The following is a 26,563-nucleotide window of genomic DNA, read 5'->3' as shown; positions in this document are numbered from 1 at the left end:
AATGTAACATTTGAAGGGCAGCTGCAGGATTTGGTGTGGACTAGCGCTTAAGCTTGAGCATGGCTTAAAACTAAAAGCAATGTTACAGCTTTTACAAATCATGGGACCATGCACTAGAGGGCCACAGTGGAATTTCCCATCCTTCTCAGGACTTCCCAGAGCTACAAAAGTAGGCTTCAGATCGACCTTGGTGGATGGTTGGGATCTCCTCTCCTGGGTCTGAAGCTCTAATGGTGAGAAAGTATTTCCTCATATGAGCCCTAACTCGGTGCCTGAGTTGCTCCCATCTACTGTGGTCTGGCTCTGCCTTCTGTTCCTCTTGACTATGACTCCAGCAACCCAGGCTAAAGATGCTTGCAGATTCTTGTTGCCTGATCCCTCATTGCACTGGTTACTTCTCTCTACCCCGGTTGTTGTTAAACCTTGAGGGCCCATCCATAGACTGAATTTTAACCCAGTTGGTTTCCCTTGAGTCCTTGCCCAGTTAGTCTGAGGCCACTATGAAGGAACATTCAAGTAGTGTGATAAAAGCAGGTTTATCAACCATTGCAATGTGGGAGATTGCACACCAGAGGAACTGTGTGGCGTCTCCCCAAACAAGGGAAAAGATAGATTCTGAGGTAGGGTGGGGTTTAGGTGAAATTTAAATGAACAGTATTTTGGTAGGCTCCAAGCAAAGCAAGGCTGCGTGTCAACACGCAGGGTCAATGTGTAGTCTACACTACAAAGTGGACCCAGGGTCCTATTTCCTTGGAAACTATGAAGTTAAAGTAAAGGTAGAATTTTGTGTCTGTCTAGGGACCCCTTATTTGAAGCTCTGTACCTGGGTTGTAAAGGTTGTACATTGAGGCTGCTTCTCTGTCAAGCAAATGAGATTCTCTGGACAAAGGTAAGATATTTCATTCTTACTATAATAATAATCATATGATAATAGTATATTAATAATAATAATAAGAATTTCATTCTTACTATAAATATAATTTAAAATGGCAAAGTCTCTCAAAGTCTTTAATTTTAGAGAACAAATTTTCTGAGTGAGTCAGAAAGTAGGAGGTTTTCAGAACTGAACACAACACTTTGGAGAGAGAGAGAGAGAGAGAGAGAGAGAGAGAGAGAGAAAGAGACAGAGTGAGCAGGAGGTTGTTATTGACACTTTACAACTCAATTGTGTTACTGTGTTTGGGGAGAAATATTGTTATCTGCTAATTTTGCAGCTGGTTTTTATTTGCTGTTTTTTCCAGGTTCATGATTGGCAGGGCAGATTTTTACAGTCCAAACTAATTTTTTCTGACTTAAAATCCGATGGTTTTTAATTATTATTTTAGACATTAGAAAACATTAGTCTGAGAAGGGATTTCACCAGGCTGCCAAAGAAGCCCAGGGAACACACAAAAAAAGGTTAAGAGGCCCCTGCTCTGGACACACTAATTTTCTGCACTAATTTTAATGCTAGAGGTTAACAATATCTTGATGTTAATCAAAACATTAACACCTCCCCCTTTCCCCCAAAGCCTATGAGACTTGGGTACAGTTACCTGTTTTACAGATGCTTAACTGGCTTAAACAATACATCAACTATATACATATATAGGTCCTATGTTCAGATTTTTATTGGCAGTTTCACTTACCTACAGCTTAATTTATTTTAGGTCAAAGATAATTTAAAAGAACAAGTGTGAATTTAATAAAGTTAAAAATTATAATATTCACTTGAAGGAATTACAGGGGTTATTTACTTAATATGTAATACTGTGAAACAAACAACCAACTATGGAACTATATTGGTTAACACCTCACCCTAATCCTAAATCAAGTAATTGTAGATTTCACTCTTTTACGTGTTACATTAAATCTCTTAAGTCTTTACAATCTTGTACATATTTATTGAATATATGTTTTATTTCTGCGGTGAACAGTTTATTAATATTCTCAAGAAAAGCAGCTTCAGGATGAAAACTTTTCTTCATGCATTCAAGCAACATGAAGCAGTACCTACCATTCAGTAAGAGGAACTACACTAGATTTTGACACAGCTGACATTTGCAATATTTAATCCTCCCCACACCCCTATGGAAAGGGTGTTATTTCTACTTTCAGATTGAGGAAATAGAGGTACAGAGATGTTGAGTAACTTTCCCAATATCGTACAAGGTAGATCCCAGCAGTCACACCCAGAACCTGCTCCTAAGCATTTGGTTGTCTTGTTTCTCAAGTTCACTATTACTGGGCTCCTACTCATCCTCCCCCTCCCCTCCCCTCCCCTCCCCTCCCCCTTCCCTTCCCACTCTTTTTCCTATTCAAAGATGTGGGTGGATACAGGTGTGTATTCACAAGCAGCTGATCTTTCTCCTGCCTGGTGTTGATATCCTGTTTACTTCCTCCTTATAACTGTGGGCATCACTGACAGCCATGTAAATAAATATGCTTCTGGGTCAACAGCTAGAATCGTCCTCATGGGTTTGCAATCTTCTATCCATGGCTTATTCGTCATAAGCATCCCACCTCCAGGCTAAAAAGGATTGATTTCTTGTTGAAAGTTGAGGCAGTGTTTTATTTAGCACCTGGCACATAAGAAGAAGGGCTTAGTGAGTTTTTGTTGGAGGAAGACGGGGCTAATAATTTAAAGATCCAGTAGGTCAAGTAGAGATGCAATTAATGAAGATTGCTGATTTCACACCCTTTCATAATAAAAGCCTAAATTTCTTTCAATATCTGGTCAATATATGGAGTTGTACAGAAGAAAGTTAGGGTGCGTCCTAGCTAAACAATGTAACCACATTCTTTGCTATTTCTTTCCTGTGATCATATAAGAAAACTAGGCTTATGTGGAGATTTGGACATTCTGAAAATTTGATATATTTTGAAATGCAAACTATCATGAGGAGCAATTGCATATTAGCTGAGACTGCCTCATTTCACTGCCCTGAGTTACAGCCCATGTTGTATCTGGACCTTAGCCTCTCTCCATTTTAAGTGTCCTAAGAATTATTTGTCCTTCAGCTCTGATGCAGATAAAAGAGTGCAATGGCATCTCTCACTCAGTTTTCTGTCAAAACACCACTTCGATTTCCAGCTTTGGGGCCGAGTAGTTTAAAAATCTGAACACAATTAAGACTGTGTTTTTTTCAATTTAAAAATTATTGTATATAAATATTGATATTCTCTTTTGAAATAAGTTGCATGGAAGTTACTGTAGTCCAGTTAAGAGTATAATCCATTTTTTCCCTTTGTTCTTTTATTTAAAGATTATTTTCAAATGGAAATTGCTGGTTAATCAAATCTGGTTTATGGCGCCCTGGCAGGATCTCTCTTCCTTCCCAACAGAAAGGACAGAACAGCTGCGGCCTCCTTAGGTCTGGGATCCCTAATTTCAGCCGGCGCGTGGTGTGTCCCACCCGGCTGTGTCCCTGGCCAACACCCCCTCCGTGGGGCTGCCCGCCGGGCTGTGCGCTAGAGCCTTATGCGCCGCCAGGGGGCGCGCGGGTGCAGCTCGCGGCCACCGGATCCTGCTGCAAGGCTCAGCCGCGGGTGGCCTCATCCTGGCGGTGGGGCGTCTTCAGTGGCAGCCAAGTGCTCGAAATTTCTGCATGCCGGTGCATTTGAGGCCGCGAGGTTAGGTCAAAACAGCCTGGGGCCTTTCCGCGGGGGAGGAGGGATGGGAGGGTACGCCCTCTTCTGTAGCCTGTGGAATTCCGGGGACAGACACTTCCCAGTAATTTTTTTTCCTTTCCTAGGGTTTACTTCTTTCTATAATTTTAAACTGTATCCAACGCTCATCCCTCCATCCCATCCGCTTGGTTATCAGCTACAGAACTGCGCTTTAGACAAAAATGGGGGGTCTGCCATCCAAGCTGAAAGCAGGGCTGAGGCCAGAGGCGGCCCACCCTTCACGTGCAGCAGCCTCAGACACACCCCCAGGCTGCTGCCCCTTGGTCAATAGCATGGTTTTGGTTCAGGGTTGTTTTTTTGGTTTTGTTTTTTGTTTTTTGGTAGCAAAATACACGTAACAAATTTTACCATCTTAACCAATTTTAAGTGTGCGATTCAGTGGCCTTGAGTACATTCACAGTATTGTGCAACCATACCCCTCTCCATTTCCAGAACATTTTCATCATCCCAAACTGAAACTGCCCATTTGTGGTATTGTAGTTTATGATAAATATGTTTAGTCTCGGTCCTGTTTCTGGCACAGAGCTCTTAAAACCCACGAAGTTTCCTAAGTAACAGGAGCGTTAAAGGTGTCTTTCTTTATGTTAATGAGGTGACTTTTGAAAGGCACTGTGGGATAGAGGGCTGGTTGTGCCGAGAACTGATATGTGATTTAAAGAGTTGGAACTTAAAAGCCCATCTCTTGTCTCTAAAACTCGGAAATATTTAAACCTGGCACCTGTTTAACTTGAGGGGTATTAAAATGAAGGTGGCAATTACTCATTCATTTGTTCAATAAGTAGTTCCTGTAGGTGAAGGGTAATGTTCCACCTGCTCTAGGTTGTTGTTTAATGAACCCAGGTTGCTGTGCTTGACATGAAGTCCCTTAGAGGTAGAGAAACTTGTTTACCCTTGATGACAATGCAGCACTTTGTTAAAGGTTCCAAGGGACATGTGAGTGTCGAAAGTGTGTTTCACCTTCACGTCCACTTTGTGCAGGTGGATCCCATTAATTCTATGAAGCAACTCCAGGACAATCTGTTTCCAGAACTATTGGTTTAAAATCCAGTCTTATGTTTCTTTACATTTGTCTTTCTCACCCTTCAGAATGATCTGTTTGTTCACTATTAATGGTATATGTGTATGCCTACAATCTCTCACATGTATCACAAATAGGAGATATTAATTTCGTAAAACCAAAAAATTGCGAAGAGAGAATGTTGAGAATATTAATGTATGTTTTAATCAAATACAGAGTTTAGTGATAGGAGGTTAAGTGTCAGGATTGTAGGCTTTCTAGCCTAATGACACTCTCAGAGAGTCAAGGAACATTTGACTCAGCCATTTCACTTCCAGGTGAAGTGGACCTGTGAGATTGGGGGTGGAAAAGAAGGCCGTAAGAAAGCTATGACCCACAGCCCCCCCAGTATATAGGTGCCTACCAGCTCCCTTCCTTGCCTCCAAATCCTCAAGTCTCGCCAGATCAATGCCCCTGCAGGATCCAAGGGTTAGCAGCAGGGGAACTGGAATGATGCCCTCCCCTTCCAAGTGTTTCTGATGGCAAACTTGGGGTGTTCCCCCAGAGCTCGGTGGGGCTGGATGTGCGGAAGTGGGTCAGGTGAGAGCTTCTAACTAGTCTGCTTTGGGTTCTGATATTAAAGCTTCTGGGATTTTAACTCAGAGCCCTGAGGTTGTGAGTTTTGTCTCCCACTTGCTTTAGATCAGTGGTTGCCAACCCTGACAAATGATAGAATCACTTGGGGAGATTTTAAGACACACCAATGCCCAGGCTCTTGCTTCACTCCCAGAGATTCCTATATAACTGCTCTGTTTGGGCCTCAAACAATCCAGGCTAACATGCACCAAGGGTTGACAATGAACTGCTTTGGAGAGGTTTCAAGGGTAGATTTCATCAATTCTCCCTTATTTTTGAGCCCTATCTATAAAGCAGATCCTCTCTTTGAAAAGCATATAAATAGATACATACATATATAGGAACACACACACACACACACACACACGTATTTGGAAACCAACCTCTTTGTTCTGCTTTCTTCCTGGAAGCTAATTTATAGCTCTACTTTTTGTTTTTTCTTTCTGTAAGTCCCCTGCAATTTCTTCCTTGAGATTCAGCTTTCATATTTGCTGTTGGTGTTGGCCCTGAAGACCTACAGAATTACTTAGTGGTTTTTTGACTTTCCTTTCTGGTTTTAGCTCTGAGATTGATTTGCCTGATCGTTTTCATGGAGGCAATGACATCATTTGTTTTTATTTCTATTTTTGAAGGTGAAGATAATTTGCTCCTAATACCAAGCAGATGCACTTGAAAGGGAGCCCAACAGAAGAGAAGAGAAATGTGCTGGAGGAAAGTGCCAGGAGAGTCCATGGGGACATACACAATTTGGCAGACCTGAACTTCAGGGAGCTTGATGCTGTCATTATACCCGGTGAGTTAGCTGAAAGCTGTGAGGCCAACTGTTCATTTTAATTAATGCTCACTGACTTCAAAACCCTCTTCTCGAAAGGTTAGTGCAGGCTCAGCTACCCTTTTGAACCCTCTGGGCCAGACTCTAGGTCTGCAGTTTTCAAACTTTGCTGCACATGCTTGGAGAGTTTTAAAAATTCCCAATGCTTGAGTAACACTTGAGACCGGTAACATCACACTCTCTGGGGGTGGAAACAAACGTTAGTTTGTTTCGATGCTCCCCAGGTGATCTTACTATGCAGCCAAGTTTGAGAACCAGTGCTCTACCGTGGGGACAGAGTCCCAGAGAGCAGTTTCCAGGCTCTCGGCCTCACGTGGAAAGGTGCTGGCTCTGGTAGTAAATGGCCGTCAGCTGTGGCTAGTTGGCCATCAGCTGTAACCAGTTAGCCAATTAGCCACTGATATAACTGCCGCAGCTGCATTGGTTGGTCAGTCGGTTGGTTAGCAGGCAGAGAAGCGGACAGCAGGTTGCAGGTCATGTGGCTTTAGCCTCTAGTGAGACTATAGTACCACCAGTGAGACTATAGTGGTATGACTCCCCTATCTATGGCTCCGTGGGTGTTCCTTTTTGTCCTAGCCACATCCTGCATTCTTATGTGGGAAGCATGACTGGAGACCCCACAGGTCGCCCCGCACGACATCTACCTAGAGTGTCCAGTGGGTCCCAGACCTGGCTGCACCTGGAATCACCAGGTGGGCTTCAAAACCATCAGTGCCTGTGTCTGTATGGTCTGGAGTTTGGAACTTTTAAGATTCCTAGAGGATTCTCATACTCAGACTAGTTTGGGGTCCACTGATCTATACCAGCATGGCTCTAACTTTAATGGGCGTATGCATCACCTGGACGTCTCGTTACAAGGCAGATTCTGATTTCAGCTCCCAGGTTGACAGGCGGCATGAGGCATGCAGCCCACAGTTTGAGGCCTTGAGGCTCTAGAAATCACAGTGCAGGGTTGCCCGTTTCTGGACCTTTTCAGTATAGGAATCATTCATAGATAGGTGACTACTTTTCAAAGTAAAAGATTGATTTACAAGTATTATTGTCTTAGATATTTTTAATTTTCCTTTTTTTAAATTCCCTTCATAAAGAGCTATGTGTAATATATTTATTGTTTCCAAACTAAACAATAAAATCAGTTGTATTTTAAGATTATTTTAAATGTTCACAATATTCTTGAAAATTTTGGGGGCAATTTGGAGATGTTCCACAAGGAGAATCGGGAATCATTGTTTTAGATCAGGAGCGTGTTGCTTGTAGATACTAACACATGTTTAAATAGGTTGCTTACTGCTATTTTACATATAAAGGAGTTCAAATATCTATTGCTATGCAACAAATACCACCAAAATTTAGTGTTTTAAACCACAATCTATTATCTTTCCTGGTTCTGTTGGTTGACTGGGCGTAGCTGGGCCTTCCTTGAGGTATCTCGTATGTGTTGCTATGCTAAATTTTTAAAACAAGGTTAATGAATGAATCAACTCCAGAAGACTTAAAAGAAATGCCATTTTTCCATTTTAATCATGTGTTATTGCTTTTATATGCCTCAAGTCTTTGCTTATTAATTAATTGTTCATAGGTTCTTCTTGTCAGCTGCTTCAAATAATTCCGGGGTCCCCTGTCTCTGCAGGTAATCTTGGGGTGGCCCAGAACTGCACTGTCAACCATTCTGTAAAGGACTGTCAAGCTTCTCACTGTGCTAACAAGCCCATCAGCTGGTACTACATTTCCCCTGTGCTGGCAGCTAAAACCTTCCTGCTTGTGAAGTCACAGTGGGTCAGCATAAAATGTGGATGGGAGGGGAAGAAAAGGATGAAAAGCTTACTGTCAGGTAAGCAGGTTTTACAGTGTTTTCCTTTCTCCTTCCTCCAGATGAATGTAAATGTAGCCGCTTTCCTGATAGCTTAACAAATTGTCTTTCCTTATGGGGCTGTGGTATTTGATGATTGGCATTCGGATGGGGGTGGGAATGCTAACGGACTATGGTTTAAAGTCATAAGACCAGATGGCTTTGAATCATAGAGAATGTGTATTCTTTCAAAATACACTGACTTACTCTGTAATAAAAAAATATCAATATAGCAATTCTCTTGCATATCATTCAGCTGTATGGATCAAATTGTGCTTGCTTTAATTACTTCTTATTGATCCTAGTACATACCACTTTCATTTCTCTTGCTAACTGGATATTTAGATGAAGCCTCACATTGGAACAGATTTCGTAGGGCACGGTGCCTGTGAGCTTTCATCCTGCATATTGCAGTGTTTGAGAGGCCAGAGGGAGCTGATAATTGTAACTGTCTTTACAGTCATGCTGTCAGGTGCCTTCGAAATGCTGTCTCCCACTCGGTTAGATCTTCTGTTCTGATAGGTTTGCTGATGCAGACCAAGCAACTGACATAAAAAAAGCCTAGACACAAACACAGCTGCAAGGATGTGAGTGAATTCTGCCAGGATGCCACCAACACATGGGGCAGACATGCACTTTCATGGTATGGCCCCTCTGTGTGAAATGTTTGATGCAGTAGGAAAAGTGGTGGGGGACGGTTTAGAATGTATTTGAAAAATGATGCATTAGTTGTACTATTTAGAAGACATTGTTCAAGTAAAAATATTTTAGCTCCGACCAATTGAACTGCATCCTCGATCACTTGATGATAGGTACTTTCAACCTGATTGTGACTCAAGGATGAAAGGACCATCATTGAATTATTCAGACACACATGGTTTCTAGACAAGCACGTTGTCATTTTTATTTTTTGAAGTCAGAAGCAACCCTCTCATGCCATTTTCAAACAGATGGGCGCTGGGATGTTCCAAAGGCTTTTTCCTGAACTTCCTTCCAGGTTGGCTCCTATGTGGGCACCAACTGTAATTGGGGTGGGTTGACTTGTTTTTAAGAATAACAGCAACAAAAAGCAGGAAGACTTTTTTAAGTGAGAACGATGATATCTGATGTTCATTTCTGCCCGTACTGAACTAGATGATGAGACTAATCTTCATTATTTCTGTGAAGGTATTTATTCTGTTCTTTGATTCCAGTAAAGCCATGACACCTTTTTTGTTTTTCTCTTTTTTAAATTTTTTATTGGGGAATATTGGGGAACAGTGTGTTTTTCCAGGGCCCATCAGCTCTAAGTCGTTGTCTTTCAATCTAGCTGTGGAGGGCGCAGCTCAGCTCCAAGTTCAGTCTCTGTTTTCAATCTTTAGTTGCAGGGGCACAGCCCCCCAGCCCATGTGGGAATTGGACCAGCAACCTTGTTGTTAAGAGCTCGTGCTCCAACCAACTGAGCCATCCAGCTGTCCCTCTGGAAGCTCAGCTTCTGGCTGCTCGTTGTCTTCAATCTAGTTGTGGAGGGCGTAGCTCACTGGCCTGGCCCATGTGGGGATCGAACTGGCAACCCTGTTGTTAAGAGCTCGTGCTCTAACTGACTGAGCCACCCGGCCGCCCCCATGACACCTTTTTTGTTATTATGTGCCATAAATTATTTTGATGTGCTGTAATGCCATCAACTCCTGGGCACCCAGAGTTTAGCAGAAGCCAGAGTAGAATAGCTACTTCTGCAACACTCATTTGCTTTGGATGTCTTTTGAATTACCACTTTCTGTGAACTATTCCTATGCTATTTTTTTAATGTAGGGTAGGAGAAGGGAGGAAGAGTGGAGCAATTTCACTAATGAGTGATAAAAAAACTTCCGTGTTGCTGATACCGTGTTTCCCCGAAAATAAGATCTAGCCAGACCATCAGCTCTAATGCGTCTTTTGGAGCAAAAATTAATATAAGACCCGATATTATATTATATTTATTGTGTTATGTTATGTTATGTTATGTTATGTTATGTTATGTTATGTTATGTTATGTTATGTTATGTTATGTTATATTATACCTGGTCTTATAGTAAAATAAGACCTGATCTTACATATATTAATTTTTGCTTCAAAAGTTGCATTAAAGCTGATGGCCCGCTAGGTCTTATTTTTGGGGAAACATAGTAGATTCATATTGGTGGGAGGAGAGCACATACAAGCACGTACCTGCACACACATGCACACCTCTGCTGGAAGGAAAAGCAGTGACTTGGTCCCCTACCTTCGGTTCGCTATAGCTTTGCTCTGTTCAGGGGAGTCCTGCCAGAATTGACAAGGAAGCTACGTTTCTATAGAGCCACAAATCTTTTGTTGTCACAGATTATATTATAGCCCAGGAAGAACTGGAAGTTAAGGAATGTTCGCCTGCTTTGGATTCCCAGTTCAGCCTCCAGAGCTCACATTCCCACCAGGGGATGAATGACAGAAGCACAACTGACCAGATAGGTGCAGGGCACATTCCCGTCCTGCTTACTTGTCTTGCTTATCTCTCTACTCACACTAGATTGTAAACTCACGATTTTAAAGGGTTGTTGCCTATTTTGTTCACTGCTCTGTCACCTGCACCCAGGATGGCCTGTGGCACATGTTAAGCCCTCAATACACTTTGGTTGAATTGAATGGATGCCCAGCATTTACTCAGTGATCCCAAAGTTTCCCCACATAAGTGATCACAGACCTTAACGTGGTCCCACATATCGTAAGTCGGACTTATCCGACTGTGATATCAGTTTTAGATAAAGACTTCCAAGTAAAGTTGTTATAAAATTAATATATAACAATTCCCTTTAAAACTCACATATTATCATTTAAATGCCTGGGTGAAACTCATTCCAGCTTTTTGGTCTCTGACATCCCTAGACCTACCAGGATCAGTTTTAGTTAATACCGTGGTAAGACACGTAGCTTACAGAGCTTACTGCTGCCGAGCAGGGACAATTCCTAAGGTGGAGGCAAAGCCCAACTTCTCTGTATCATTTTTCTACCTTACAAAGCCACACAAACAGGAAAGGAAGGCATTGCAGGATGGGAAAAGTTGAGCCGAAAAGAGATAACCTAGTTAGTCAGAGCCTGCTGTCCTTATTAGGACCTGTTTATAAGGTTGGTCCTTGGCTGGCGTCTGGGATCTTGACGCTGGACCCACTCCCTAACTTACAAAAGCAGGTCAGTTTGCCTACACTGTGCAAACCATGTGAATTATGCTGGACGCCTGCTTTCCTTCTTTGAGTTTGGAGGTATGATTGTTGCCGGCCAGAGGGTGCCTACATGACCAGCCACTAATAAAAACCTTGGGTGCTGAGTCTCTTCCCAGGGCAGAAACATTGTGTACACTGTACTGAATTTTGTTGTGCTGGAGAAAGGAGCATTCGTGTGTCTCCTCACTGGAGGGAGAGGGCTTCGGAGGCCTATGTGTGGATTTGTCCAGACTTTGCTGTCTTTGTCTTGTTGGTTCCGTCATGTATGCTTTAACTACAATAAACCTGAGCCACGAATACCCAAATGTGTGCTTGGTCCTGGGAGTCTCCAAAACATAAACAATAGTCTGCACGAGGGCTCCTCAGAGCTGGCAAAGGTGTGTCTGGTGACTGAGGCAGTTGGACTCAGGGCCCAGGATATGTGCTGAGGGTGCAGAGACACAGAGGGAGCTGGAATGAACCTCTCTCAGGGAGCTGGGGTCTCTATCCCGGGTGGGTGTTCTCCCTGGTGGTCTGGCTGGATCCGTGTGGAGTACTCCCTTGCCTACCCACAGGGTGCATCACACTGAAATTGGGCTGAGCATCATCCTTTGTTGCTGTCTCCAAGGGAATGGAAGGGTAAGAGCAAGCATTTGCCTCAATGTCTAGACAGCAGATCAGAGCTGTCTAAGCCCCATCTTGGGCTTTCTCAGGGTAAGAGAGCTCACAAACAGTCCTTGTTTTTCAGGCTCGTGGAGGGAAGAAACAACAGGCTCAGCTTTAAGTTTCCACTTCCATCAAAAGGTCTCTGCTAGCACTGTGGCTCAAAAATGCCCTAGCTTTCGACCCTCATAGAAAGGAATCAACTAGAAAGGAATGTGGGGAGCCAAACTCTCTTTTCCTCGTCTACTTTTTCGTTTTTTTTTTTTTTTTTTTTTTGTATATGGTGCTGTAAGGGTGAATATTGTGCAGGGCTACCCATGAAGAGGACACTTAAGCTCTCCGTACAGACCCCTATTCCCTCATGTTTTCTCCTGCTTTCAGTGGGCATTAACCAATATCAAGGTCACCTTGAGTGCTGTTATGTCCCTAAGGAAAGGCTGTCTTTCCCAACCACAGCTGTTGGTCTGACACATCCATTGGGCGGTGTTAAAAGATAAGTCGAGGCATATTAATTTTTTTAGGAGTTTGAGCAAAAATGGATTCAAATTGGGCAACATCCAATTAGCAGATAAAAAGGAGCTCCTAGGAGCTGTGCAAAATGAAGGACTCTTACAGGCAGAAGGGAGCAGGAACAAGGAAGTTATGCTAGGCAAAAGGTTGGGTTGGTTATTATTGCAAAGCTGACTTTCCTTTAGGGGATGGCAGGGGTCTAGCAGGCAGATGGCCTAACCAGTGTGCTGATCAGGCGATTCCTGACTGACTGGCGTAGATTCCATTTCTGGGCAGCCGAAACCGTCATTAAGTCTGGGTTTGGTTATATGGGGCTTAGCATAAATGACTCCATTTTGAGTCTATTGTCTTGCTTTTAACAGCGGTTATCTGAGGATATTATTAGTGGCCCTCAGATCTTGCCTCTAGAAAATTTTGAAATGTATCAAGACAGGATAATAATGTAATTTTATCCCAAGATCACAGTAGAAGCTACCTCCTCTATCTTCGATTAGCAGTGTTCAAATAAATTCATCAGAGTTAACATGATATATCTTATGGAATAACATGATCCAAGTAATACAGAGCCAGCAATAGAAAATTCTGTGCATTCCTAAGTACTGCTTTTGCTACATCCTACAAATTTTGATATGTGGTATTTTTGTTATTGGTTAGTTCTAAGTGTTTTATAATTTACATTATAATTTCTTCTGTGATCTAAGAGTTATTTAGAGGAATGTTTGTTTCCAAACACTTTAGGCTTTTCTGATTACCTTTTTCAGATTGATTTAATTTAATTGCATTGTGATTAGAGAAAATGACCTCAGTGATCCAGTTCTTGGAAAAGTTGGCTGAGACCTGTTTTATGGTCCATTTTTGTACAAATTCTGTGAGATGTTTTTCAAAGATTATGAATTCTCTAGCTGTTCAGTGCAGAATTCTCTCTATGTGCATTAGATAAAACATGTTAATTGTGTTTAAATCTTAGTCTATTTTGGGTTTCCTTGAAATATCAATTACTAACAGAGAAATGTTAAAATTTTCTCAGTATGGTGTTGGATTTATCTGTTTCTCCTTGCTGTTCAATATTATTTAGATGCATGTACGTTTAGAATTATTTTAGTTACCCAGTGATTTGAATTTTTATCATTATTATTTTATTTCTAGTAATGTTTTTTGCTTGAATTCTTTTTTTGTCTAATGTTAACTTTTATTTATTCCAGCTTTCTTTTGTTAATATTCTATCCATATTTTCTCCATCTTGCTACTTTCAACTTTTCTGCATCCTTATGTGTTGTGATAATGGAGAAAATAAAATGGAATGACATTGCTAAGAGAGTCACTTAACATAGAGTCAGGAGGCTGTTAAGGAACTGGGCCCATGCAGCCTCTGCACATCTTATACCTCAGTTCCCAGAACTGCTATTAAGTTGTTCAACTCAGCTGAACACATCCTGGAGCCATAAACAACCTGGAACAACTGCGTGGCCATGTATGGACTTCTTACTGTAATTCTCAACTCCCTCATTTGCATATTGGACTAACCAATCCCTGTTAACCTAGCCAGGAATCCTTCATTTGTGTGAAAGAGTTACATGTTGTGGTTTTTGCCTTTATAAACCCTGCCTTTCTTTGTTCTTCCCAGAGCATAATATGGTTACTACCTGCATCTGTCTCTGGACTGCAATCCTTTTGCAAATACATGCTTCTTGTTCTTTATTACTGCCTGAACCTTGTCATTGGTTAAAAAGTATATAACTGGATTTTTTCTTTTAAAATTGCCTTCTGATTACACCCAAAGCAGGAACAATATATATTTTTTTAATGGTAAAATGGATTTGATCAAAATTTAAAACTTTTGCTCTTCAAAAGAGACCCTTAGAAACATGAAAAGACAAGTCACAGACTGGGAAAAATATGTGCAAAACATTTATCTTATAAAGAACTTGTGAGAACTATATAAAGAATTCTAACAATCCAACAGTAAGACAACCTAATTAAAATAATTGCCAAAATAGGCAAGAATTAGTCATTATGGAAAAGCCAATTAAAACCACAATGAGACACCATTACACACTCATTAAGCTAAAATAAAAAAGATTGAAAATTCCCGGCGTTGGTGAGGATAAGGAGAAACTGGAACCCTCAGACATTCTGGTGGAAATATGACTTGATAAAGCTACTTTGAAAAACAGTTTTTTTTGTAAGCTTTAACTTGTACTTACCAAATGATCCAGCTTTCCCACTCCTAGGTATCCACCCAGGAGAAATGGAAAGCTATGCCCATAGACAGACATGTATGTGGATGTTCATAGAGGCAGTATTAATAATAGCCCCACACTATTAATAAGCCAACTGTTTATTAACTAATGAATAGATAAACAAAAGTGGTATATCCATGCAATGGAGTACTATTCAGCAATTAAAAGGAATAAAGTACTGATACATATGTAGAAAATCTTTAAATTATGATGCTAAGTGAAAGAGCCAGACACAGAAGACTACGTGTTGTATGATTCTATTTTTATATCAAGTGTCTGGAAAAGACAAAACAATAGACATAGAAAGCAGATCATTGCTTGCTGAGGGCTGGAGGTGGGGTTGATTGCAAGCAGTCATGAATAATTTTTTTGGAGTGATAGAAGTATTCCAAAACTGGATTTTAGTGATGTTTACACCAATCTACAAATTTACTAAAACTCATTGAACTGTACATTTAAAATAGATGAATTAATGGTATATAGAGTAGATGATAATAAAGCTATGAAACATTTTAAAAAGTGAGTTCATAGTCTTTGTCTTCTTTAACTGAATATTTAGTCCATTTACTCTTTTTATAATTATAGATATATTAATATTTAGATTTTTTTCTATCATTTTATATCTGTTCTGCCTTTTCTATATATTCTCCCCCCCTTACCTTCCTATGGATACTTGTTTCCTAATTCCATATTTCTCCCGCTATACGCCTTCTTTTTCATAATGATTACCCTAGAAATGTCAGAATGCATGCTTAAAATAAGAGTCTAGAGTTAATAGCTTTGCCTTATCTTGAACAACATAAAAGAAATTTAGCAGGCATTAACTATAACTCCATATGTGTGTGTGTGTGTGTGTGTGTGTGTGTATACATATGCATATACATATATATATACATATGCATATACATATATATACACATATGCATATACATATATATATATATATATATATATATATATACACACATGTATAGCTAATGTTACAATTTTTAACCACATAAGACATTTTTATTTTATATAGTCAATATTTATTTAATTACAGTTATATATACTTTTTGCTGTCATTCTTTATTACGTCTCAGACTGTATCCATGATCTAGTTCTCAAAAAATTTTTTTGTAATGAAAGGTGACATTGTAGTGGTTAAGACCATGACTTCTGGAGTCAAAGTGCTTTATTTTTTAGACTGCTTTTTATTTCTGCTTTATAAAGAGAGAAACTGAGGCAGAAGGATAGCCAGTAACATGCCCAGGGTCACATCTAGTAAGTGGCAGAGGCAGGATTTGAACTCAATAAGCCCTTATATTTAAACCCAGTAGCATCCCCTCCACTGTGGGGAGCTTCTAATAACCCGTGGTCTGAAAAATCTGTTGGTGGCACAACAGATGAGAGCCCGTCCCCACTGTCAGCAGATACATGTGCAGGTTCTAATTTCTTTCATTCCTTGAAGTTCCTACAGTTCATAAAACTCCTCTGAAAAGATTCACATTATAAGAAGATCACAGGTGACTTGATTTTCAGCCATACGGATGCTTGTAAAATCAATTTCTCTGTGTTTCTTGCATATACAAGTTCTGACAATTAAGTTCGCAAACTTATTGCAACCATGTTGCTAACCTTTTCTGATATCAGAGGGATTGTTCATTATGAATTTGTACCAACTGGACAAAGAGTTCACCAAGTTTACTATTTGGAAGTGCTAAAAAGGCTGCATGAAAAAGTTAGACAACCTGAACTTTTCTCCAACAATTCATGGCTCTTGCATCACGACAATGCACCAGCTCACATGGCACTGTCTGTGAGGGAGTTTTCAGCCAGTAAACAAATAACTGTATTGGAACACCCTCCCTACTCACCCGGTCTGGCCCCCAATGACTTCTTTCTTTACCCGAAGATAAAGGAAATATTGAAAGGAAGACATTTTGAAGACATTCAGGACATGAAGGGTAATACGGCGACAGCTCTGATGGCCATTCCAGAAAAAGAGTTCCCAAATTGCTTTGAAAGGTGGACTAGGCACTGGCATCAGTGCATAGCTTCCCAAGGGGAGTACTTAGAAGGTGACTGTAGTGATATTTAGTAATGGGGTATGTAGCACTTTTTCTAGGATGAGTTTGCAAACTTAATTGTCAGACAGCATACATTATCTTGCTATAGGTAATTGGAACAGTCTTGTAAAGTTACGGAGCAAAACTCCTTCCATGTACATCCAGTTCTGTGTGTGGATTCTCTCCACCAAGCTGCATTTATTCCTGGGCAGGCCAAGGGCAGACCTTGGTTCTATAAAGCAAAACATTGAATTTCCCAAAATATAGTCATTAAGATGTTGGTGAGCCTCAAGAGAGATTGTATGATGAAACTGTTAATTGCTAGATGGATTTTGAAACCATCTCTGGTGGAGAGGGTCCTTTCAGAAGTGTGGTTAACAAAGAACAGTCCTCTAGGTCTTCCAGGTTTTCTACTATCTCTATGAATCTTTCTACTGTGTCATGGGACAGCATCCTGGAGGCATTGGCTCTGAACTTCTCCTGTAGGTCCTTTTGGCTCAGTGGCTTCCTCCAGTGACCGTAGAAGGTATTGGAGCGCTCGGTGAAGGTGACACCATCCTTGAGGGTGACACTTATCTCACAGTAGAGTGTGTTGAAGCTTGGCAGGTTATCCTGAGGATGCTGCAGCTCCACCTTACTGAGCAACTCTCTTACCTGAGGCCTGTTGACCTGGCATTTGTGGAATGAAGGGACAACGATGCCACCATCGAGCAGCGTGGCACAGGCCACATACTGGAAGGAGTGACGGGCTTCGTGCTCCGTGCCAGGGAAGGGCCTGTTGACATACTGGACATCTGGAATTCTGAGTACAATTCTGTCAATGTGGTCCACAGGAAGCAGGGCTCTGTCTGTTACAAGGTGCTTTCTCACTGACGCAGCTGCATCTTCCACCCAGTGGGTGGCCAGATGTGCGGGGAATCGCTTAAAAGCCACATCCTGCTGTTCCAGCAGCCATGTGTAGGAATCTAGGCTTGGAGGGACTTTGGGGGAATAGTTGGCATAGAAGGCCCCAAAGCCTGCCTGTATGTCCAAGACCTGCTTGTTTCCTTGGAGACCCAACATTGCCAGAAAAACAGCTTCCATCCCATGCCTGGCAGCATTGCCAATATGGAGAGGCTTGGTCTGAGTGGCAGCATTTGCCAAGGGCGCTCCCGCGTGAGAAACAGCGATAGCCAGGGCCTCTTGGCACTTTGTCATGCTGAGCCCTAAAATCTTGGATGCAGCAGCAGCACTACCTAAAGTTCCTACCACTGAGGGGGGATGGAATCTGAAAAACAATGAGAGCAAAGAGTTAGAGGTTTACACACCTCAGCCAACAGGAGACAGTAGAGTGTAGCGCTCAGGAGCTTAGCTAATGGAGCCACACGGCCTGGGTTCAAATCTTAGCTCTTCCACTATTAGCTGTGTGATCTTCACAAAGGTATTTAACTTCTCTGCACCTGTTTTCACTTACATAAAACGGCCATAATAATAGTATCTACCTCATATGGTTTTGTGAGTTTTGAATGAATTCACATGCTTGCATCAGTGCCTGAAACACAGTAAATTCTGTATAAATGGTGCTCTTACAATTATTGGAAAAAGGTAAAAGTTATTGATTGCTGAAAGCCGATGTAGGTAACTATAAAAATTGAGGGCCTTGTAGAAACTGTGAAAGTTCACTCAATATTCCAATATACTCCTCTCCTAGCAGGCTATACCAAGTGGCAAAAATAAAGATTAGATTAAACCATGTAATATGGCCAACATTTGACCATTTTTGTTCTATAGGTTAAACAGCCAGGTTTAGGATATTCTGAATGTTCTCATTAGTCTGAAGGACCCTAACAAATATCAAAGTAGATTCCACTTGGGTGGGATCAGGAATATTCAGAGTACCCACGGATGCCAGAATGACTTCAGTCACCCCAGAATGAGAGGTCCCCGTTTATTTTGTGGTCCTGGTCACTTGATTGGCTCTCTAATCCCAAAGGAGATATTTTCATTAGCACTTCTGAAGTCTCACATTTGTATATGGACATACGGTTTGATATGTGACCGGTGACTTGACTTACCTGCTAGCACTAATATTAACATCTTCAACTGAGCAACCTTTATATCAGGAAGCTCTACAGAGATAACAACTGACAGACGAAGGGGAATATGACGGTCTCTCCATGGGGCAGATTTTTCCATACCTTTTTGGTATGTCATTGGCTTCCTTGGAGAAATGCATTAATCGGCCTTGCACTTCAATTCCAACATTGAAAGCCAGCAGGAAGTCAAGGCCAGAAAACTTTGGACTTGGAGGCAGGGCTTCTGATAATGCCATCAGGACAGGAAGGACAGCTCCAGAAGGGTGGGTGGCAGGGTGCCATGTGTCATCAAAATCCATTGAGTGAATCTATGTAAACAGACACATATAAACCACCAAAACCCAAAATGTACTTCCCTTAATGCAATGGCTTTTGGACCAGTAAGGGTTTAGTTTAGTAATAACCTGGTTTGATGTGAGATTTTCAGACCTGATTCCCTGAAAATAAAACCTATGAACTGGCTGTGATTCTTAATCACATGGCTAGGCACTGGACATACTGTCCCCTGCCCAGATCAGGCGGCACCTTGGGGAGCAGCTAATGAGCCCCAAGGAGCGTGGGTCTTCCCCAGGTGGCCAGAGATCTCTTCCACGGCCCAAAAGATCAATATCCCCCTTATCAACAAAGCTGTGGGATTAGGTGGCTGCTCCTTCTTCTCTCCCATTTTCCTCCCCCACCCTTCAAACAACTCCTATTAAAACTCTAATGTTGGGCCGGCCCGGTGGTTCAGGTGGTTAGAGCTCCATGCTCCTAACTCTGAAGGCTGCCGGTTCGATTCCCACATGGGCCAGTGAGCTCTCAACCACAAGGTTGCCAGTTCGATTCCTCAGGTCCCTCAAGGGATGGTGAGCAGCGCCCCCTGCAACTAAGATTGAACATGGCACATTGAGCTGAGCTGCCTCCCAGATGGCTCAGTTGGTTGGAGCGCATCCTCTCAACCACAAGATTGCCGGTTTGACTCCCGCAAGGGATGGTGGGCTGTGCCCCCTGCAACTAGAAACGGCAACTGGACCTGGAGCTGAGCTGCGCCCTCCACAACTAAGACTGAAAGGACAACAACTTGACTTGGAAAAAAGTCCTGGAAGTACACACTGTTCCCCAATAAAGTCCTGTTCCCCTTCCCCAATAATATCTTAAAAAAACACAAAAAACTCTAGTGTCATTTGTTCCACATCAGGCCATACTGGGGTTGCCAAAAAAATGTATACACAGTGTAAGAGGTAGTCAGCGTTGCTCAAGCAGTAGTTTGCCATAATCAGAAGTGTCTGGACATTGATGAACCACTTGTAATTGCAGAAGTCAAACGTGACTTGTATTCATCTTTTGTTATTGGTAATATTGAGGATTACAATTTTAATACAGTTTTCTTTTCTTAAAATGTGTATACATTTTTTGGCACCCTATGTATGTTTTTGTACCTTTTTATTATGAAATAATTTCAAACTTATGGGGAAGTTGCAAGAGCTCTTGAACCCAGATTATATACTAAGATATATTTTTAAATCATTATTTTCTATCATAAGGTTTTATTCCTCTTTATCCCAGCCATTTGCTTTTTCCTTATATGAAATAGTAGTTGAATATATGAATAGCAGTTCATTTAAAAATAGAATTTTATGTCTATTCAATATGGCTGGCGCATGTCTCACTGCTTACTGGACATTTAATCCTGGATGCACTATTGGGTTTGACTTTCAATATTCTGAGCTACTGTCACCCAGAACCATAAAAATACCTTAAATCCCAACACATTCATGTCCAGATTATATCTTGTAGATGGCCCTTGACACACACAAAAAAGCATAAAAAGTGTCTGTCGGACAAGAAATGATGAATTTGGGTTCTGAAAATATAGACACCAAATGTAGCCATTGTATCTTTCTGAATAAATATCTGTTGAATGAATGAATGAAAGCCTGGTTACTGGATAGAAAGTGGTGCTGGCCACAACAAAAGGAATTGAGAAGGAATTGTGTCTGGATATTGGGTTTTATGTTTTTTGCTGTAAGCAGAGTTTAGAGTTGAGATACCTTAGGGGTGTTTTTTATCGAAATCCTTCTCTTATTTCCTCTGCTTCACAATTTGTTTAGAAAGCATCAATTCACTATTAAAACCTGAAAACTGACATTACTACATAGGAGAGAGGGCAGGCCACTTCATCTCTCTGAATTTCAAAGATGTCATCCGTCAAATGTGGAAATTGGGCGATTTCTGAGATATCCTGGCTCTGAAAATTATTACGATTGTATAACAGTTGAAAAGACATGGAAAGCTCCTTACAGCCACACCGTTAGCAAAAGCAGCATATGTCGGTGGGAGCCTGAAGTCTGGCCGGCCCCACACGGTACTCGTCGTGTTGGAGCTGTAGATCTGGAACAAGAAGAACGTCAGTCAGTGATAGCGAGTGTGAGCACAGCCTGCCAAGTCACCATTTCAGGAGCCATTCTTCATCTTTGGAGGGGTTACATTAATAGTCCTTACTGGAACCCTCTGTGCTAGATCGAAGCCTGCCTTACTCATTGGGTGCTCTCTTCCTTGTAGAAGAACATACAACTTTCACCATGGAAGTGAAGAGACATGCTGTTGCTCGGCCCCAGACCATGATCCACAACTGCTCTGTGGTGTGGAGTCTGAACCTACTCTCATTTACTCCATCTGTGTAAGTACTGGGGAAGGTGGACTAACCACCTACCCAACACCTCCTTTGGATGCTGCATCTCCGACCTACACACCCACCCTCTGCTCAGAGTGCTGGCCCAGCCTTTTCTCCAAATCATCCGGGGTAGGTGCTATCACTTCTAAGACTCAGGTAAAAGGTACTTTCAGTCATAATAGTGATGAACTGTGAGACACTACTAGACGGTGACTTAGTAAGGGATATGGATGACTATTAAAGCTCAGATAATAGAGCGTAGGAAAGCATAAGACTACATACAACAATGTATGCACCCAGTACGATCTCTAAGACGAAGAGCAGGAGAACACATACCCAGCTCTGGGCACACTCACGAGCAAGTATGTGTGCACACTTGGTTTTATCGCTAAAGTAGACATTGAGCTTCTTACTTTACTATATTCGCTGGCTTTGTGAAACACTTCTGTGCTGGTTCCCAGGAACCCAACGCCCAGAGTATCCAGAATCATCCTCTTGCTCCTCTGAATAACACGATCTGTCAGGTGTCCCACGTTCAAGCCGTGAATCACTTGGGCGAAGCTTTCTGTGACAGACTTGGGAGGGAAGAGTGTTAAACAGTGCTACAGTCACTTTGTATTTGCATACTTCCTTTATACATGAGAACCCAAAACACTTTTGTAGTTTACTCCACTGGAGGGAACCCTGTTGATCATGTTCAATTTCTAAAAAATAATATCTACAGAGCACGTACTGTGTATGAGAAAAAGGGATGTGGAAATGCACCATGGCCAGTCCCTGTCCTCAGCCAAGTTGAGGACACAGACTAGCAAGCAGATGATGACCACAGAGTGTGGTGGGGGCGACAGTGGAGGGAAGCACAGAGTCAGCGGGGGAGGAGGGGAGGGTCATCTCCCCCATAAAGCAGGTATTTAGACAGTCGGTAACTGCCATTATTAAGTATGTACCAGGTATTATGCTGACCTTTAAAAATGTTTCCTAAAATGTGGCCTGATGAACACGCACATCAGAAATACTCCAGGGTTCTTGTTGAAAATGAACATTTCTGTCCCCACTCCAGGCCTCCAGCATTAGACTCCCCAGCATTAGAAACTCGGGAAGCATAGTACAGGGTTCTGTGTTTTCGTTAAGGTGTCCAGGTGATTCTCAAGTGCTCTCGTGCTGTCATGTCCAATGTGGCAGCTACTCTCCATGTGTGCTCTTGGGCATTTGTAATTCAGCTCATCCAAATGGAGACATATCATAAGGGGAAAATAAGCACTGGAGTTTGAAGACCAGTAGGAAAAAAAGCATCTTTTTCATAGTTATAAAATATTAACTGCATACTGAAATGATAATATTTAGGATATATTGTTTAAACAAATACATTATTAAAATTAAGTTCATGAGTTTTTCCTTTTTACAATGTGGCTACTAGAAAATTTAAAAGTACAACTGAGACCTGCTCTTTCCGTTGGTGGAGAATACCTGGAGGTGTTGATACATGAGCTGGTTATGAAAATTTAGGGTGAAACGTGTCGGGCATGGGAAGGGGCGTGAAAGCCAGAGGTAGCAGCGTGGGCCAGGGCTTGCAGGTGTGAGGAATGCAGTGAGTTCAGCAAACTCGGAGCAGAGCTGCCTTCAGGGTACAGAGGAGAGAGGGGGAGTGGATTCTCAGGCTAGGACTGAATGGCGAAAGTTACACACACTAGAGACTACGACGTCAGTGGGGAGCCATAGTGCTGTCTTAAGAAGGCAGGGATATGGTCAGAACTGTGTTTTGCGAACATCTCTGTAGGTAATCGTGCAGAGAAGGAATGTGAGCTGGGCAGACAAGGGCAGGTAAGAGACTGCTGCAGTAGCCCAGGCTCTGGATGGGGAAACGGCAGTGCCATTTGCCAACGGCGGAACACAGGACGAGGAGCAGACTTTTGGGCAACCGTGATGGATTCATTGTGAACTTGGTGAATGGGAAGTGTGTGTGGTCATCCTAGTGGAGAAGACCAACCTGCTTCTAACCCACAAACCAGACAATCAACACCTATTGGATGATTTGTGTTTCATAAGCAGCAGCGTACTGTGCATTTCCTTTAAGTGTCATATTCTTCAATGCATAGAGAGCTATTTGGCTTTTAACATGTCTTACAAGAGAATATCCATTGGATTAGAGCAGGGGTGTCCAAACTTTTTTCAACGTTTTTCACCAAGGGCCACATGCGGTAAAATACACAAACAGCCGGGCCACTCACTCGAGGTGAAGTACGTATTGCCTCACCTGGTGTATTTAAGTAAACTAAATATATTTTTGGAATTTGCTGTGGGCCAATTAACAATGGATCATGGGCCACAGTTTGGACACCCCTGGATTAGAGGATCTGGCATTTCTGGGGCGCTCGGATGCTAAGCTCGTGCCCAGGCAGAGATACAAAGATGGAACCAGTACCCAGCTGAAAGTCCTTCAACTTGGCTGCTGACTAGTCCCGTATTTTCAGTCTCCACAATATCAAGTTAGGAAAACCCTGCCATTTTCAAAAGAATGGGCTACTGTGTATGCCTCTGAAGCCTTGGTAGAGAGGTGAATGTATACGGAGTGGTAGAAAGCCAGAGAAAAGATCTCTTGGAGAGAAAAAGGGTGCTGGCATGTAAGTTTCAGATTAAAATGGAGAATAACAATAACTTTGCTTTTCATGCTGCTAGAAAACTGGCTAAACATATTTAGGGGCAAAGGGAAGGAAGGATGAAAGAAAACTGGTTTGATGATTGCCAAGTAAAACTTAGTTTCCAGTGCTAGTTGGATTCCTTGTTCTAAGTAAAAATGCCTCTTTTCCACCTCTCTTCCCACCCCTACAATTCCCGCAGGTGAGGGGATTTGGCGTTTGGCTGTTCCTCTCTTCATTGTTAGATCTAATGTGGGGTGATGCATAGGCCTGCGGAGCCTGTGTTGGCAGGGCACCAGCATGGAGCCTGGCAGGTGACCATGACATCCAACCACATGATCCAACGGTATCAGTGACTTAATGAAAGTAGGGCTTTTATAAAAAGTGTGGGCAAAGTATGGAGGTCTGCTGACAAGTCCCGAACCCCATCCCATGTGCCAAAGAACAAACGGCCTCTTTCTGGGCCCTGAGGAAGGAAGCATGAGGACATAAACATGCAGCGGCTCAGCTGTCTGTAGACTTAGGCGCATCTAGTCCTAAAATATTATTTTGGTCTTGACTTTCTCCTGGCATTTACATCTCTCTTTAGTAAAATACCACGATTGATGTATACATTAAGGCAAAGTATGCAGTCGTTTAATAAATATTTCATGAGTTCTTGCTATGTGTCTGGCACTGTGCTAAGCCCTCTAGAATACCAAACCAAGATGCTATGGTTCCTGCCACAAAAAGCTTATCTTCTCCAGGGGACTATGGACAGTAAACAGACAGTTAGAAATACACTCTGGCAATGCCATAATTGATATATACAAAACTAGGGTGTTAACATTCACTGAACTTATAATGATTCATTTTCTTCCTAATTTCATACAAAACACATAATATCTATTATTTGTAAAATACTGATTAAAAAAAAAAAAAACAGATGCAGTGAATTAGATAGTCTAGGGGCTTTGAGAAATGGTGAAATGCCATTTTTGAAGTAAAGCAGATAGCTCTTAAAAAGAGAAGGCAACTGAGGAAATTGAGAAAAGAAAAGTAAGCTAGAAAACCAATTTAAATAAGCCACATAAAAAATAAGAATACCTTGAGCTTCATGGTCTAAAGAGGAGGTTTATCTCAGGCGTGAATCCGAGGAGTGATTCGTTTCCTGTGTGCCAGCCTTTATAGCCTCATTCCTCTCCAAACCAGTCTCTTTCACTCTGTTCTAACCCTAAAATTTCCACCATTTCAACACCTCTCAACTAGACTTCAACTTCCTCTGTGATGTAGTTAACTCACCAGTAGATGAAAAATTAAATATGTCTGAGACGTACAGTAGTGATAATCAAATGACTTCTCACAGGCATCAGAAAAGTTTATTGACAACAAAACTAGGATTGCATCTTGTACCTAGATACCATATGCCAAAATTAGAAAAGTATTCACTCGCTTTTATCTAGGTACTACACTGCTCAAAATTCAGCCTAAGGAAATAAACAGGATGCATGGAAAAATTTAGCAAAAAAACAAAAAATGAAATTTGTAGCCTTCCTTATAAGATTAAAGACTGGAAACAATAAAATGTACACAAATAGTGGATTGGTTAAGTAAAAGATGACATGTACAGTATTTTTTAAATTTACTTAAATTCTTTTTTTCAATTACAGTTGATGTTCAATATTCCATTAGTTTCAGGTGTGCAGCATAGTGGTTAGACATTTATATAACTTATGAAGTAATCCCCCTGATAACTCTAGTACCCACCTGGCTCCATACATAGTTATTACAATATTATTGACTGCATTCCCTATGCTGTACTTTACATCCCCGTGACTATTTTGTCACTGCCAATTTGTGACATGTCCAGTATTTAAGGCACACTTTCAGTTTCCTCTTCTACTTCATCCGTGCTGGTCACCACTGTTCGGGGACAAATGTGCCAACCAGCAGTGGCTGGCAGCCTGAGAGGAACAACCTAGCAGGGCGTTGGAGTCAGTCACACTTCTTCCCAGCTTGTTCCCTTTTTTGTTCCTGAATTTCATTTTCCATATATGCAAATCTCTGGTTCCTGGTCCTCTGCGTGGCTCCTGAGATATGCTGCCTGCCTCTCTCGCCGCCTACTGTCGGTCCAACTGCTTCAACACAGCTTGTTCGGGCCTCTTCGCTTGTGATCAGGCACGGTGGCTTGGCTTGTCTGGGCCTAGGTCTGCTCCTCTAGAAAATTGCCATTTCCTTTGGGCTGTGCAGTCCTGGCCAATTGCTTTGTGCTTATCGTGGGTACGAAAACCAGGTTATGTAATAGCTGAGCCTCTTGTTCCAGAAGTAGTGGCAGAACATCCTTAGGAAAGGTTGCATTTCAATTTTGGAGGAAATCTCCATGAACCTTGAGTTCTCCTCCAATCCTATTCAGAAGGGAGAATTTGGGACAAAGGAACTAAACTGCTCTGCATTAAAATTCAAAAGGCTGTCTTTGCTGTGGGCAGGTGATATCTCTGGGAGAAGAGGTTAAGTCGTTTTGCTTCTCTTGGTTGGAGCCTATGGAGAAAGAGTGTCTAGATGCTGGATACAGGCCAAGGGCT

General features: G+C 41.8%; 2 protein-coding genes across 2 annotated transcripts; one reads left to right on the top strand and one right to left on the bottom strand.

Moving 5' to 3' along the window:
• Positions 1 to 3,497: 3,497 nt before the first annotated feature.
• LOC141571005 (glyoxalase ElbB-like) lies at positions 3,498 to 21,721 on the top strand. Its single transcript, XM_074329399.1, has 4 exons — positions 3,498 to 3,612; positions 5,935 to 6,095; positions 7,765 to 7,965; positions 21,255 to 21,721. Exons 2-4 carry the CDS (start codon positions 5,966 to 5,968, stop codon positions 21,374 to 21,376), a joined length of 453 nt encoding a protein of 150 aa, XP_074185500.1. The 5' UTR covers positions 3,498 to 3,612; positions 5,935 to 5,965; the 3' UTR covers positions 21,377 to 21,721.
• Positions 15,640 to 25,234, bottom strand: ACOD1 (aconitate decarboxylase 1). The gene is made up of 5 exons (XM_019738127.2): positions 25,089 to 25,234; positions 21,780 to 21,941; positions 20,994 to 21,083; positions 18,816 to 19,021; positions 15,640 to 17,905 (listed from the first exon to the last, which is right to left on the bottom strand). The coding sequence occupies exons 1-5, from the start codon at positions 25,098 to 25,100 to the stop codon at positions 16,960 to 16,962; spliced, it is 1,416 nt and encodes a 471-aa protein (XP_019593686.2). The 5' UTR covers positions 25,101 to 25,234; the 3' UTR covers positions 15,640 to 16,959.
• Positions 25,235 to 26,563: the final 1,329 nt, after the last annotated feature.

The sequence above is a fragment of the Rhinolophus sinicus genome, linkage group LG04, assembly GCF_036562045.2.
Source record: "Rhinolophus sinicus isolate RSC01 linkage group LG04, ASM3656204v1, whole genome shotgun sequence".
Taxonomy (NCBI): Eukaryota; Metazoa; Chordata; class Mammalia; order Chiroptera; family Rhinolophidae; genus Rhinolophus; species Rhinolophus sinicus.
Note: the sequence above shows the minus strand (reverse complement) of the source record. Positions and strands in the feature narration are given on the sequence as shown.

What these genes read in the sequence shown, in the direction of transcription:
- ACOD1 (XM_019738127.2), bottom strand. An exon ending in AAGCCAGCGAATATAGTAAA is followed by an intron (nt 21,084 to 21,779) that starts GTAAGAAGCTCA and finishes TTCTTGTTCCAG; the next exon opens with ATCTACAGCTCCAACACGAC. An exon ending in GCCAATGACATACCAAAAAG is followed by an intron (nt 17,906 to 18,815) that starts GTATGGAAAAAT and finishes ATTGTTTTTCAG; the next exon opens with ATTCCATCCCCCCTCAGTGG.
- LOC141571005 (XM_074329399.1), top strand. Translation starts at nt 5,966, where the DNA reads ATGCACTTGAAAGGGAGCCCAACAGAAGAGAAGAGAAATGTGCTGGAG. An exon ending in TGATGCTGTCATTATACCCG is followed by an intron (nt 6,096 to 7,764) that starts GTGAGTTAGCTG and finishes CTGTCTCTGCAG; the next exon opens with GTAATCTTGGGGTGGCCCAG. An exon ending in GATGAAAAGCTTACTGTCAG is followed by an intron (nt 7,966 to 21,254) that starts GTAAGCAGGTTT and finishes TCTTCCTTGTAG; the next exon opens with AAGAACATACAACTTTCACC.